This window comes from Hyphopichia burtonii (assembly GCF_001661395.1).
Source record: "Hyphopichia burtonii NRRL Y-1933 unplaced genomic scaffold HYPBUscaffold_3, whole genome shotgun sequence".
In the NCBI taxonomy this organism is placed as follows: Eukaryota; Fungi; Ascomycota; class Pichiomycetes; order Serinales; family Debaryomycetaceae; genus Hyphopichia; species Hyphopichia burtonii.
In genome coordinates, this window is record NW_017963730.1 from 1,197,786 (window position 1) to 1,211,988 (window position 14,203).

Below are 14,203 nucleotides of genomic sequence, written 5' to 3' on the forward strand. Positions count from 1 at the left end.
TTCAAAAAATAAATGGACGAGTTGGGAGTCGAACCCAAGACCTTTCGCATGCTAAGCGAACGCGCTACCAACTACGCCACACGCCCGATTTATGAAAATTATTTTACTGTTGCTTTTAAGTCAGGCCAAAATTCATTAAAGGATTTGTGATATTTTCCGATTTTGGGCTTGTTATATCTCTTTAATAAGCTGCTTTACTTTTTTCACTGAGTATTCAACTAGGTATATACTTTCTCTGGCCTTGAAATCTATTTTTGAAAAAATTGTGTAAATTTTGGCTCACACAATTATGTCTGTGATTTTTCTTATTTTCACGCCTAGTTGAAAGCTAGTCTAAGGAAAGTTAAACTTACAAACTTCGGAGTCGCTCTTTTTCCTCTTGTGTAAGTAAGTCTTAATCAAAAAAAAATATTAGTTTTTTTGCAATTATTCGAAAAAAATGTTAGAATAACACCCATGTATCATACTTCAATATACAAAGCTCCTTCTTCAAACTCAATTGACACCACCAGTCGTTTCCAATAACACCCTTTGTTTTCATTATAATATACGTTAAAGCTCATTAGAGACCGCTTTCTCTTTTATTCAATTTTAACTAAACAGGATAATACCAAGCTGAAGAATCACGCCAGGTTTCGTTCAACTCTTTCGAAAAAAATTCCAATTATGTTGAGTACTACGACATTTTTTTAAATGCTTCTCAACTACAACTATTGACTATACCCATTAGATTTACCTTAGATATACCTATTAGATATTACTATTAGATAGCTTTTGGTTATAGCTTCCAAAATAAGACCCGTACACCTGATTTTTTGCGATGAGAAAGAAAAAAGTAGATGAGAAAACTTCAGATGAGCATCTAAAAGTAAAATTTATACTATTTTCATTCAATATTAAGATAAGTAAGCATGAGTAATACTAAAGCAGCATCAGCTGCTTATGTCGACGATAGTACCAAGTGGGATACCTTTAATCTTGACCCCAGATTACTCCAAGCCATCGATCAGCTCGGGTTTGAAAATCCAACCTTGATCCAATCAAGTGCAATTCCTTTAGCATTAGAAGATAAAAGAGATATTATTGCCAAAGCATCAACTGGTTCAGGAAAAACAGCAGCCTATGTCATACCAATAATCCAAAACTTATTAAGTAATGAAAGAGAAGATCATGAAATAAGAAGTATTATTTTAGTCCCAACTCGAGAATTATCGAATCAAGTACACCAGTTTATTGAAAAATTATTAAGTTATTGTAATTCAAACTTAGGTTCTATTAACTTATCATCTAATGTTTCCGACCAAGTGTTACAATCTCTATTAATCAATAAACCAGAGATAGTTATTACTACACCAGCCAAATTAATCAAGATGATGGAAGAACAGAATAATCAAAATTTATTAAATTTATCGCAAGTTGAAAATTTAACAATCGATGAAGTTGATTTAATATTATCTTATGGTTATCAAGATGATTTAAACAAATTAGAAGAATACTTACCTATTAAAAAGAACCTACAAACTTTTTTGATGTCAGCTACTATAAACGAAGATATTGAAGAAATCAAAAGTAAATTCTGTTCTAAACCAGCCGTTTTAAAATTGAATGAAGATAATATCAGTCAAAATAATTTAATTCAATTTTACGCTAGAACAACTGAATTTGATAAATATCTTTTAGCTTACGTTATATTCAAATTACAATTAATTAAAGGGAAAACACTTATATTCGTTAATGATGTTGAAAGAGGATATAGATTAAAATTGTTTATGGAACAGTTTGGTATCCGTTGTTGTATTTTGAATAGTGAATTACCAATTAATTCAAGATTACATATCGTTGACGAATTTAATAAGAATGTTTATCATTTACTAATAGCTACTGATGAAACCAATAATATCACCATTGAACAAGATGAAGCAAAGGAAGAAGAAGACGAAGGAGAAGAAAAGGAAGAAGGGCAAGAAGTGAAGGAAGCTTCCAAATCAAAAAAGAAGAATCAAAAGAAGGATAAAGAATATGGGGTATCCAGAGGTATTGATTTCCAAAATGTTGCATGTGTACTTAATTTTGATTTACCAACCACATCCCGAGCATATATTCATAGGGTAGGTAGAACTGCAAGAGCTGGTAAGAAAGGAATGGCTCTTTCATTTGTTATTCCAGTGAAAGAAGTCGGTAAACATAAAACTGCTACATTGCCTCTGGCCAAAAGAGATGAAAAGATATTACGCCGTATCGTTAAACAACAAGAGCGTAGTGGATTTGAAATCAAACCATATCAGTTTGATATGAAACAAGTTGAAGGGTTCCGTTACCGTGCAGAAGATGCATTTAGAGCAGTCACCGGGACTGCTGTTAGAGAAGCTAGAATTAAAGAATTAAAGAATGAATTGGTTAACTCTGACAAATTGAAGAGATATTTCGAAGAAAATCCTCAAGATTTAGCCAGTTTGAGACACGATAAAGAATTACATCCAAGCAGAGTTCAATCACAATTGAAGAGAATCCCTGAATATTTATTACCGGAAAGTGCCAGAGGAGAAGTTAAGAACTTAGGATTCGTACCATTCCACAAGCACGGTCATAGAGTCCAAAAGGGTAAAAGAGGAGGCCACGGTAAGAGATTTGGTAAGAAAAGTGATCCATTAAAGTCTTTCAAACCTAGAAATTAATACATATATTTTTTTTTTTTTTCTGCTGTCTCTATTTTTTAACAACCAAAATGTAGTATTTGAGAAGCTTTCTATTTTTGCAATTTAGTAGCAAATTTGCAAAGTATAAAAACAGGGCAAACTTCCTGAATATTTATTACTATATACCTATCAGGTTAATTTACTTAAAATCAAATTCCAAATTAAGTTTGCTAAACAATTTGCCGGGAATATCATTGATTGGGGGATAAACATAAAGGAACATATTGAGAAAAATGGCCAATAACAGTAACTAAATTTTAAAGATTTCAAGTAAGAATTCTTTAAGGTATAATTTAATTCACCATGATCCCATAAACAATTTAAAATGCTAAATATTAATTGAAATGTAGGAGCCCCAATAAATTGATCAACCATAATTCTATAAGTTAAACCATCTATTTGATAAATTAACATATCAATCCATAAAACAGTGAAACATCCATTTATACATCCCCATACTACAAATTTGAATATACGATTTAGGCTAAAATTTTTCTTTGAATATTGATTAATTGATTGGGCTAATGCTGCGGTTGATGCTCCTAATATAGTAGGGGCTATTAAATGATGAGTACTTATTTCAATCTTGAAATAGTTATAATAAATTATCAAAGATACTAATGCTTCAATTATTATATAACTGATTAATTTCCGTTGTAATGGCTTGGGTAATGGATAAATTGGTGGATATGCGGACTCGGTATTTGAATTGGGAATCTCAATAGAAGTAGACGATTTCTCCAAATCATGATTATGATGAAGATTAGTTAGCTCTATATCTGGCATCTCCTATTTATGAGTTAGAGTTGTACTTACTAAAAGATGTTTTCCTTCTATTCTATTTTTTGTTTTTTCTTTTTTGATTTTTCAGTTAAAAATAACTAACAAAGCAAATAAAAACACAACTCCTGTCAGGTTTCGCTGTCAATTTTAATTTTGATCGATCTGATCTTTTGATGTTTTCGAATTTCAAAATTTTTCCCTTTCACTTGAACTTTTTTTTTTTTTTTTTAACTGAATTCTACTCTACTCTTCCCTTTTATCAATTGAGTAAATTACTGCTTCATGTTGTCAAGCCGGAGTATTGGATTAAGCTTTGATGTTTACGTCGTGCACGTGGAATCCAGTCTACAGGGCTATTGACAATCTGGTGTATGGGTGGAGCTACTCACAAGACCATTTAACAAAGACAGCATACCAGTACACCAGGCACTACAACAGAGTTAACATATGGATTGGCGTATCAGTAGACTAACACATCAATGGATCAAGCTTACTATCGACATATCAAGTATTCGGGCGAGTGCTCGGTCATTGGCTTGCGCTATTCGGCTGGACTTCGGCCGAAGCCACTTCGGTGGTTGCTTCTATTGCTCGGCCGAAGACCTTTTTGGTTTGCACCCAAATTCTGCCACCCAAGAGGACTTTGTTTAACCAACTATCTTATGGCTGTATAGCAAAGCTTTAAGGATACCTTCAGTAGGAATGGCATTAAGTGAAAAGCATGAAAGGCAAAGGGTGTACTGGCGTGCCCTAGACAACTCCGCGTTGTTTTTAGTCTCTACTATTGTTCAATACCCTTACAACTCTACAAATTAATCTTAACGTAGCCTTTCTTAAATTAAGACAATAAAGATAGTGTGTATCAGCCCTTACGGCTACTTAGGCTCTGGAAAAATATGTCAATATTTACACCAAACAATCACTAATGAAAATTTTTTAATCAAAAGCTTATTCAACAATGGAACAAGATTCCTATTAGTCTAATCAATGGTATATAATGTCCATTAAAGTACATTGGAAATATGAAAAAAGATTTTTTCTCTCCTATATCTAAGCACTATGAGTAGCTCTTCTGACTTAGAAAGAGGGCAGGATCCTTCTAGTATTTCAATAGGTCATAATTCCGATGAGGATAATTCAATCGAAAAACATAATAAAAACGAAACTTCTGCCACCGTTGTTGAAGATCCGTATTTAGTAGTATTTGATGGTAATGATGATAAAGAAGATCAAACTGGGTTATCGACGTTCCGCAAATGGTTGATTGTTATAATTGTATCAGTTACTTCACTTTGCGTTACATGTATATCATCACTGTGGTCTTTGGCTTCTTCAAATATAATTAAGGAATATGGTATTAATGCGGAAGTAAGTGCCCTAGGTATCACCCTATTCATTTGGGGATTGGGGATGGGCGGAATTTTTTTGGCTCCAATTAGTGAATATCATGGAAGAAAAATTGTTTACCTAACCGGTCTTTTGGCAACTTTAGCTTTCCAATTTTTAACTGCTTTTTGTAAAAATATTGGTGGTGTCTTATTTGGTCGTTTCGCTTCAGGTTTTTTTGCATCTTCTTTTATGTCAGTGGCCAGTGGTACTTTCACGGATATATTTAGAGTACCGGTTCTTAAAAGAGGTGATTCTAAATACGTTGCTCAACAAGCTAAAAGATTAGGCAGGTCCCTAGTTTTATATTCATCTTCGGCTTTTATAGGTCCAGGATTGGGCCCAATCATATTTGGTTTCGTTAATATGCATCCTAAGAATTATAAATGGACGTTCTATACCATGATAATTTGGACTTTTGTCTCCCTCTTGTCTATTTTATTTTTTGTACCTGAAACTTATGAACCTATTTTATTGAAAAGAAAAGCACAACGTTTAAGAGCAGAAACTGGAGATTCTAATTATTATGCTGCTTTAGAAAAATCCCAAATTCCTTTACATAAAAGTATCTTAACCTCCTGTGAACGTCCGCTCGAATTAATTTTCAGAGATCAAATGACTTTTGCTCTTTGCTTCTACACCGCTTTCACTTTGGCAATTGTTTATATGTTCTTCGTTTCAATTCCTTATACTTTCCAAACCGTCTATAACTTTAATCTTTATCAAGTTGGTTTAACTTTTATTGGTATCACCTTGGGTTTCAGTATTACTTCTTTAGTCAGCCCCAAACTTACCGAAGCTTTACAACATAAATTACTCTTGAGAAATAATGGTGTTTTTAAACCAGAAATTAAATTGGCTTCGTTAATGGTAGGTGTTTTCATTGTTCCAATAGGGTTACTCATAATGGCCTGGACTTCTTATTCTCATGTCCACTGGATGGGTCCCATCATTGGGAGTTTCATCTATGCCAGCGGTGCTATCTTGGTGTTCACTGGAATATTTTCCTACCAAATCATTGCTTATCAAAAATATGCTGCTTCGGCAATGTCAACTAATTCGTTCATAAGATCATTATTGGCAGGCTCTTTTGACCTTTTCGCTTTGAAAATGTATAAAGGTATGGGTGTTCATTGGGCTACCACTTTTTGGGCTTTATTTTCCATGCTATTAATCCCACCAGCTTTTCTTTTCTACATATACGGTGAAGATATTAGGAAAAAGAGTCGCTTCACCTGGTCGGATTAATCGCTCCGGTCCCCGGTCTTTTCTCTTATATATGATGTAAGCTTGCAAAACGCATATACCTATTTCTCACTCCCTTTTCAGGGCTTGTAAATATGTCAAACCGTATTAACCTCCATACATAGACCTTGGTAACATAACTCTTAAACGTGTTGAGATATTTTTGTATCTTACAACGCTCGATTGCAAAAAAAAAAAAAAAAAAAAAAAAAAAAAAAAAATCCAGTAGATAAAGCAAAAAATAAAACGATGTTTCTTATGAGCTTAGACAGTATCAGTGGCTCGACAGAGTTCTTTGGGGCTTTGTTATGGTGTATTCCTTTACACGTTCTGGTTCAGTCGATACCTTAATGCTTTTGTAGACGGGTTTCCCCAACTTCCCAGTGTTGCAATAAATAGAAACACATTATTAGTTCGTTTTAAAGCTGATTTGTGTAATGACTGTTTTCTACACGATTTTTGTAAATACGATTCAAACTCACAATTTGACAAGGGTTGCTGAATTGTTCTGAGTACAGCAGCGAATTGTTCGTGATAATAGAAGCTGTGTTTTTCGGTCCTGTTAGATATATATATAGAACTGGATCCTGCTTGATTCAAGGGAAATTATTTTATTCAATAAAAATAGCCAGAATAAAAATGCAATTTCTAAACTTCTTACTCATGGCTGGATTGGCTTCTGCCGATGCCTTCAAATTTCTCCAAGCTCACACTGATACTTCCGTTTTTGCTGCTATTGGAATTGAAGACTCTTCTTTGGTTCTTGGTACGGAAGCTGACTTCCACTCACATCTTAGTGACTTTGAAGTTGAAAACGGTGAGTTGATTGATACTTCGAACAATTTGAAAATTAACGTCGATGCTCATGGATTCTTATTTGAGTCTCATGAATCTTCAAATAACAATTTCTCTATTGAAAGCGGTAGTTTGTTACTTGAAGGCGAACCTTTACTTGCATGCAAATCTCCAAATTCCAATAAATTTAGAATTGGTACTGGTCCTTGCGCTTTGAGTGAAGAATTAGATATTAAATTAACTAGTTCTAGTCACATCTCTGCTTCTTCTGCTTCCAAACGTGAAGCTTTCACTGTTCCAAGCGGTGTTAAAGATGTTGCCACCATTTCTTCTGATATAAAATTGGAATTTCAACAAGCAAAAAACACAATCGGTGATTTTTTCAATTTAAATGCTAAACTTTTTGGTGCTTTGGCTATTAATGTCGGTACTAAGTTCAATCAAATGCCAATCAGAAAACATGCTTCTTCTTCTAAAACTTTCTTCGTTGGTGGTGATGAAGGTGAACGTGTTTTCTTCTACTTGAAATCAGATTCTACTTTGGTTGACCAATTCAATAAAGGTATTCACATTTTCCCTGGTGGATTTGTTGGTAATGTTCAACCAGAAGGTAACACTGACCCAACTCCTGGTTGGAAAATCATCGATGGCCACTTAACCTTGAATGAAAAGAGCTTCTTCGCTTGCGAAACTGATGATGGTGACCAAGTTTTATCTTCAGAATATTGCAACTACGGTACCCCAGTTGTTCTTTATGCTATCTTTTAAAGATAATACCCACCATCATTTTTGGGAAAACTAATATCTTTTGCCTCCTGTTTTCATTGTTTTAATTTTCCTCTGTTTCTTGACTACACTCTCTATTGCATCTTTGTTTTAACCCAGGTCCTCTGCATGATAATCTATATAATTTTGCATTCATTTAATTCTTACATTTTTACTTTTTAGCAGTCTTTTTTCCGCCTTTTTGAACTGAAAAATTTTCGATCTAGTAAGAAACGCGGATTCGTATGGAACTTTGTAGAATTTATCAATACTCAACTTTTCTTTCCAAGATCCATCTTACTTCACATATAAGTTTGAAGAGAATATCTTTGACGTAGCTTTTCTATCAAATCGATATCTTTAATTTGTTATCATGGTCGTTCACAACCCTAACAATTGGTATGTGCGAAAGCTCTTCTTTGATCTGGAGAATAATTACTAATTTAGTTTTCGTTTAGGCATTGGATAGATAAGAATTGTCTTCCTTGGTCAAAGACATACTTTGATGAACATGTTGTTAAAACTAAGGTTGAGCAAAATGATTATAAATTCTTTTTAAACTCGGTTGACTCAGTTACTGGTGACTGTGATGTCACTCAAAGAAAGGGTAAAGTATTATGTATTTATGATATGAAACTACAATTTCAAGTTGAAGTTCAGTATAAAGACGAAGAAAATAAACTGAATGCCAAAATTACTGTTCCCGAGTTTGTCCATGATCAAGACGAAGACGAATACGTTTTTGAAATTGATGCAGACGACCATAAAAGTGAAATCAGAAAGATTTTTGTTCCTGTTTTGAAATCGAAATTAATGAAGTTTCAAGATGACTTGATAAAAGCTCACGAAAAAGACGTTCAACATGCTACAAGTTAGTATATCGCATAAAGGTTTTATTTCATTAGATTTTAGTCATTAGTATTCATTATAAACTTATATATACATGCAAAAAGTCACATTTGTTAATTATAAATAGATTATTTTATTGTTTAACCCGCAAAACCTTCTGGAACCCCTTGTGCATGCCTCGTAGTCCCATCTCTAGTACCCAAATAGATTTCAGTACTTCCCCAACTATTGAATTCATTATCAAAAGTAAACCATGGTACATTTCCTTGCTCAATTGATTTGAGTGTTCGGTAGGCTTCAACACTACTATATGGCAACCCATTTGAAGGATCAAAGTATTTAACTTCGTCACCAGTGATGAAACATTTCTTCTTATTACCATTAGGCAAGTAAAGACCTGTCGGAGCTTCAGTCTTGATATTAATAACGGTTTGTTCAGCTTTGGCATCTTCCTCTTCTTCCTCGACAAAATCTTGAACAACACCAAGTCTTGGTAAGCGCTTGAGCTCATCAAACATAGTACTGTCTTCGGTCAACTCAGAAACCAGTTCAAAAATAGGATCTTTTTCTTCTTTGACAACTGCGTATGGATTGTCAACGTGTCCAATTCTAAGAATGGTCTTGGTATCCTTGAATCTGTGACTGGCTGGATATTGAGATTGAGGCCCTAAAAGAATAGTCTTCACATTCAAAGGTGTTAGCTTTCGATCTTTATCATCGTCGTCGAAATCAAGAAGATATAAAATGTTTCTGGCAACTCTTTGAGGGGGGCCTTCAAAAACTTCTTCCCCATTTTCTTCATTTCCCTCTTCATCATCAGCCTTATCTTCGTTATCTTCCTCCATTGGTGTATTTTCTCTTGATGTTTCGTTATCTGCAAACGTAACCCTTTTCACGTTTTTGATGACAGGTTTGTTTAATTCAGATTCTTGAACCAGATCAGATTTAGGGTCATTTGCAATATCATTGACGTCGCTGGCCTTGAAAGTGGATTCATGATCATCTAAATCTCCCATGTCGCTAATTTTTTCTTTAGAGGTATCTTCTATATCATCTTTGGTTTCATTGGTTTCATTGGTTTCATTGGTTTCATTGGTTTCATTGGTTTCATTGGTTTCATTGGTTTCATTGGTTGCATTGGTTGCATTGGTTGCATTAGTTTCATTGATTTCATTGGTGTCGTTGGTACTTTCAGTGACACCTTCACCAGTATCATCATTGGCATTATTATCATCAATGGGTGCAGTGGAATTGTCGTTAGCGTCATCAATACCTGTTGTAGATTTCTCATCAGTATACTTCTCATTGATTTTTTCTGCTTCACTGATCTTTTCTGCTTCACTGATGTTTTCTGTCAGCTGTGGTTTTTTTGATTCAATAGATTCTGCAGGTTTGTCAATGCTGTTTTCATTCGACTCTGAAGGTTCAGTGTGGATATTTGATATAGTTGCGTCTCCAGTAGCGGTATGATCATTTTCTGGTTCTTTATGTTCTGGTCCACTTATCAACGATTCTTGAAGAGAGTTGGTCAAGCCATTCTCTTTTTTTGACTGTGAGCCGTCCGCAGCATTCTCGGTCTGTTGTTCCTTATCAGTGAGTTCAGACACAGTGTTTTGACCCTCTGGCTGAGTATCTTCTTTTTCTTTCTTCAATGCTTCCTCTTCTTCTTTTCTTTTCCTCTCCTTTTCTAGTTCTTCTTTGACTAATGGCAATTCGGTATCTATTTCACCAGGAAACCTTACAACGCTACTGGTATCTTCAATTTGTGTGTGTTTCTTTCTTCTTCCTGGTTTCTTTCTCAGCTTACTGTTGAAAAGCTCGTACACATGCTTTGCATCATTGATTTCATCTAGTGGAGTGACAAACGATTCCTGAGATACTAATCTAATTATGTTTCTCAATTTTTCACGTTTCAGAGAAAGCAATTGTCTACGATGTTCTTTCTTCACTATTTCTTGCTCTTTAAATAAGTTCAACGATAGAACGTTGGCCTTTTCTGTCTCTATGGCCTCTAATAATCTTTCTTCCTGAGTAAGCTCACGTTCTTTTTCACGAACAATTGGTGTTGCCTTAGCTCTTCTTTCTTCACTTTCTTTAAGTCTTTCAACCAAAGCTTGTTTATTTTCGAGAGCTGATGCTCTCGACGATGATCTTCGTGCAGATAATAATAATGTGTCCGAAGTAATCAAATTGGATTTCGATTTCGATCCAGAGATTTCCTTTTTTGAAACCTGCTGGTCTAATTTTGGTTTTTTAATCGTTGGTATTAGACTTTTTTGTTTCTTAAGTTTTCTTTTCTTTAACCGTTCTTGTTTTTGAAGTTCTACTTCACCTTCTTCTTCATCGTCATCTGACAACGAAAGCTCAGATTCAGATAAAACATCATCTGAATTTAAAGCCTTATCCTCTTCGGCATCAGATAATATTTCTCGAAGTTCATCTTCGGCTGTAATCTCTCTATTTTCTTTCGAATCATCATCATCAGCATCCCCGGCATCCTCCTCTTCCTCTCCATCTTCATCTTCTTGTTCCATATCGGACAGTTTCTCTTCAACGAACTCCATATCGTCATCATCTTCTTGGAAAAGTAAATTAACATTTTCATCTTCCTCATCAGCAAATTGGGATGCTGCACCTTGTAGTTCATTCGATTGATTTTCTAGTTCAATCAACAGCTTCAACCGAGAGCCAGCATTGGAACGCCTCGATCTACTTGATACCAAATACTCGTCGGACATTGTATCAATATATTAAGCTGGAAGCAGTTTCTTGGATTAATCAGTGTATATATTTTGAGATTTACAAGAACCAAAGAGAAAAAATCAAAGAAAAAAAAATTAAAATAAAGTTGAAAAAAAAATCCTCCGATCGTACTTTTGCTACTATAATTGCACCAGCCATACATCTATCTGGTTAGAACAAAGGGTTATTCACTCAATGAATAGTTTATCGGGAACCCTCATTAAGAGGGCAACTTTAGTAAGAGCCAATTTCAGCAGAAATTTTTCCAGTCTATCCAGACTTCATCATCAAAAATATACGGCTGCCTCTGAAGATGAAATGTCTCATTTCAATGCTTTAGCGTCGACCTGGTGGGATGTAAATGGGCCACAAAGAATACTACATAAAATGAACTTGTTGAGAATGGATTTTATTTACGAAACTATTCGTAATAATTTGAAATTGAATGACGAAAATACCCCAATGGAAGAAGAAATATATGTACCACCATATAATGTTGATTTACTACCAAAACCAATAAAGAATCGTATTCTTACCGATCAAGAATTGAAGCGGGACGAAATATTGGAAAGTTCTAAGTTGAGAGCATTGGATGTTGGATGTGGTGGGGGTATTTTATCCGAGTCAATGGCACGCTTAAGATGGATTGAATCAGTACAAGGAATTGATTTAAGTAACGAGGTTATTGAAGCAGCTAAAGTCCATAAGGCCAAAGATCCTATCTTGGATAAGAAGCTTTCGTATGATTTGAAAGCAATTGAGGATATACCAAAAGATGAAAAATTTGATATCATTACTTGTTTTGAGATGCTTGAGCATGTAACTTATCCATCGAGAGTTTTAACAGAAGTTATGGATAGACTCGAAGTAGGAGGATGGATTTTCATTTCAACTATAAATAGGGATTTTGTTAGTTGGTTTACTACTATATTTATGGGAGAACATGTATTGAGAATAGTTCCTGTAGGAACCCATACATTAGAAAAATATATTGACCAAAGAGAAATAAAGAATTGGGTTGAAGAAGACCCAGAACGAGCCAATTCTTTTAAAGTGGTTGATAGCAGAGGATGTTTTTATTTACCAACTTGTGGATGGAAGTTTACATCTAATCCAGATGTTGGTAATTATTTCATGGCGATTCAAAGAGTTAAATAATCATGATTAATGAATGTATATAGGATTTTTGAATTTTAAATATTGGTACAAAAGTTTATAATTAAATTGTATAAAAAAAAAAAAATCACAAGATTAAATATTTATTAGAATGTATTAAATGATATACAAACAAACTAACAGCAGAAAAGGAAAAGGAATATAGAATACTTCATCTATTGGGAAGCACATTGAACACCTGGACCAGCGCCACCTTCTTCATCTTCAGAATCATAAGCATCACGTCTAGAGCTAGATTGATGTCTGTATGGATCAAAATCAACTAAATCAACTTCATCAATTTCACTACCTTTTGGAACACTAAGAGTTTTTCTTGGAGGTAAGATATCTTCTAATTTTTTCAAATTTTCTTCAGAGGTAAAGTGGTTTGCTGGGAATTTAACGGTGAATTTAACAAACAAGTTACCTTTACTACTTTGTCTATTAACTGGCATACCTTGATTTTCAATAACTTTAGTAACACCAGGAGAAATAATTTCACCCGGTAAGATAGTAGCTTTAACGAAATCACCCGAAACATGTTTAAACCCAATTTCACCACCGGCCAAAGCAGTTAATAAATCAACTTCAGCTTCATAGTGTAAATCATTACCTTTTCTAGTGAATTTATCATGAGGTCTTTCATCAACGACAAAGACAACATCACCAGGAGTAACACCAGGTTCTTGATCACCTTCGCCAGAAAAGACAATTCTTTGACCATCTTTCATACCAGGATCAATATTAACTTGTAAGATTTTACGTTCATTTTGAGTTTTCTTACCTTTACAAGAAGTACATCTATCCTTTGGATCACAAATATCACCACTACCATTACAAACCTCACAAACAGTTTGGAATCTTTGAATCATAGGACCCATTTGTCTAGTGACAAATTTCATACCTTGACCATGACAACTAGAACATTGTTTAATTTTACCTTCTTTACCACCACGACCTTCACAAGTTTTACATAAAATAGTCTTGTTAAGAGCCAATTTAGCAGTTCTACCTTTATATAATTCTTCCAAAGTACAAGAAATAGAATGCTTGATATCTTTTCCTCTAGCAGGACCTCTGGAGGCACCACCGCCCATACCTCCAAAACCACCACCGAAGAATTGTGAAAAGATATCTTCTGCACCCATTCCACCTCCCATTCCACCAGCACCACTTAAACCTTCTTCACCATAAGAATCATACATTTCTCTCTTTTGTTCATCACTAAGAACTTCATAGGCGTGAGATAATTCTTTGAATTTTTCAGCGGCTTCTGGAGATGGGTTTTTATCTGGATGGTATTTTAAAGCCGATTTTCTATAAGCTTTTTTCAATTCAGTGTCTGATGCTGATGGGGAAACTCCCAAAAGATCGTAAAACTTAGTATCTTTAACCATTCTGTTATATATATGTTCCAATCAAATGCCGTGAAAACTATAATACAAGCCCGTATTTATCTGTATAATATCTAGATCAGGAATTTTCTAAATCTATTAATCAATGATTTATATTAGGAACCAACTGCAATGGTAGTATCTCAAACTACAACAAACTTATGTGATTCGACTGTGGATATAGGTTTGAATTCCCGCTCTAATATATTCTTGAATATATCTAGTTTTAGATAGAATGGGAAGATTAAAATTTTTATATCACAGAGTTTTAGTAATATTTCGCCAACAGCTTTTTTTTTTTCCCTTCTATTTTTTTTTTTCTCTTTTTTTTTTTGTTTTGTTAGGACTTCTATCATTTTCCATAGTTAACAAGTTTTTATTCGCATTTTTATT

General features: G+C 34.3%; 8 protein-coding genes and 1 non-coding gene across 9 annotated transcripts; 5 read left to right on the plus strand and 4 right to left on the minus strand.

Annotated features, from left to right (window-relative positions):
- Nucleotides 1-13: 13 nt before the first annotated feature.
- Nucleotides 14-86, minus strand: HYPBUDRAFT_t90. The gene has a single exon. It is a non-coding gene; the product is annotated as a tRNA-Ala (tRNA).
- An 825-nt stretch (nucleotides 87-911) lies between these two features.
- On the plus strand, nucleotides 912-2,715 carry HYPBUDRAFT_123093 (ATP-dependent DNA/RNA helicase; the record flags this gene model as incomplete). The annotated part of the gene is made up of 1 exon (XM_020219301.1): nucleotides 912-2,715. One exon carries the CDS (start codon nucleotides 912-914, stop codon nucleotides 2,673-2,675), a length of 1,764 nt encoding a protein of 587 aa, XP_020077048.1. The 3' UTR covers nucleotides 2,676-2,715.
- A 110-nt stretch (nucleotides 2,716-2,825) lies between these two features.
- Nucleotides 2,826-3,482, minus strand: HYPBUDRAFT_107946 (uncharacterized protein; the record flags this gene model as incomplete). Its single annotated transcript, XM_020218599.1, has 1 exon — nucleotides 2,826-3,482. The coding sequence occupies one exon, from the start codon at nucleotides 3,480-3,482 to the stop codon at nucleotides 2,826-2,828; it is 657 nt and encodes a 218-aa protein (XP_020077049.1).
- A 1,015-nt stretch (nucleotides 3,483-4,497) lies between these two features.
- On the plus strand, nucleotides 4,498-6,186 carry HYPBUDRAFT_152679 (uncharacterized protein). The gene has a single exon (XM_020221139.1). The coding sequence runs from the start codon at nucleotides 4,539-4,541 to the stop codon at nucleotides 6,111-6,113; it is 1,575 nt and encodes a 524-aa protein (XP_020077050.1). The 5' UTR covers nucleotides 4,498-4,538; the 3' UTR covers nucleotides 6,114-6,186.
- A 467-nt stretch (nucleotides 6,187-6,653) lies between these two features.
- On the plus strand, nucleotides 6,654-7,796 carry HYPBUDRAFT_152680 (uncharacterized protein). Its single transcript, XM_020221140.1, has one exon. It carries the CDS (start codon nucleotides 6,774-6,776, stop codon nucleotides 7,671-7,673), a length of 900 nt encoding a protein of 299 aa, XP_020077051.1. The 5' UTR covers nucleotides 6,654-6,773; the 3' UTR covers nucleotides 7,674-7,796.
- Nucleotides 7,797-8,033: 237 nt separating this feature from the next.
- Nucleotides 8,034-8,603, plus strand: HCH1 (Hch1p). The gene is made up of 2 exons (XM_020223011.1): nucleotides 8,034-8,069; nucleotides 8,129-8,603. Exons 1-2 carry the CDS (start codon nucleotides 8,044-8,046, stop codon nucleotides 8,544-8,546), a joined length of 444 nt encoding a protein of 147 aa, XP_020077052.1. The 5' UTR covers nucleotides 8,034-8,043; the 3' UTR covers nucleotides 8,547-8,603.
- Nucleotides 8,551-11,291, minus strand: HYPBUDRAFT_152681 (uncharacterized protein). Its single transcript, XM_020221141.1, has one exon. The coding sequence runs from the start codon at nucleotides 11,255-11,257 to the stop codon at nucleotides 8,660-8,662; it is 2,598 nt and encodes an 865-aa protein (XP_020077053.1). The 5' UTR covers nucleotides 11,258-11,291; the 3' UTR covers nucleotides 8,551-8,659.
- Nucleotides 11,292-11,579: 288 nt separating this feature from the next.
- COQ3 (hexaprenyldihydroxybenzoate methyltransferase) lies at nucleotides 11,580-12,419 on the plus strand (the record flags this gene model as incomplete). Its single annotated transcript, XM_020222229.1, has 1 exon — nucleotides 11,580-12,419. One exon carries the CDS (start codon nucleotides 11,580-11,582, stop codon nucleotides 12,417-12,419), a length of 840 nt encoding a protein of 279 aa, XP_020077054.1.
- An 85-nt stretch (nucleotides 12,420-12,504) lies between these two features.
- Nucleotides 12,505-14,009, minus strand: YDJ1 (type I HSP40 co-chaperone). Its single transcript, XM_020221142.1, has one exon. It carries the CDS (start codon nucleotides 13,811-13,813, stop codon nucleotides 12,593-12,595), a length of 1,221 nt encoding a protein of 406 aa, XP_020077055.1. The 5' UTR covers nucleotides 13,814-14,009; the 3' UTR covers nucleotides 12,505-12,592.
- Nucleotides 14,010-14,203: the final 194 nt, after the last annotated feature.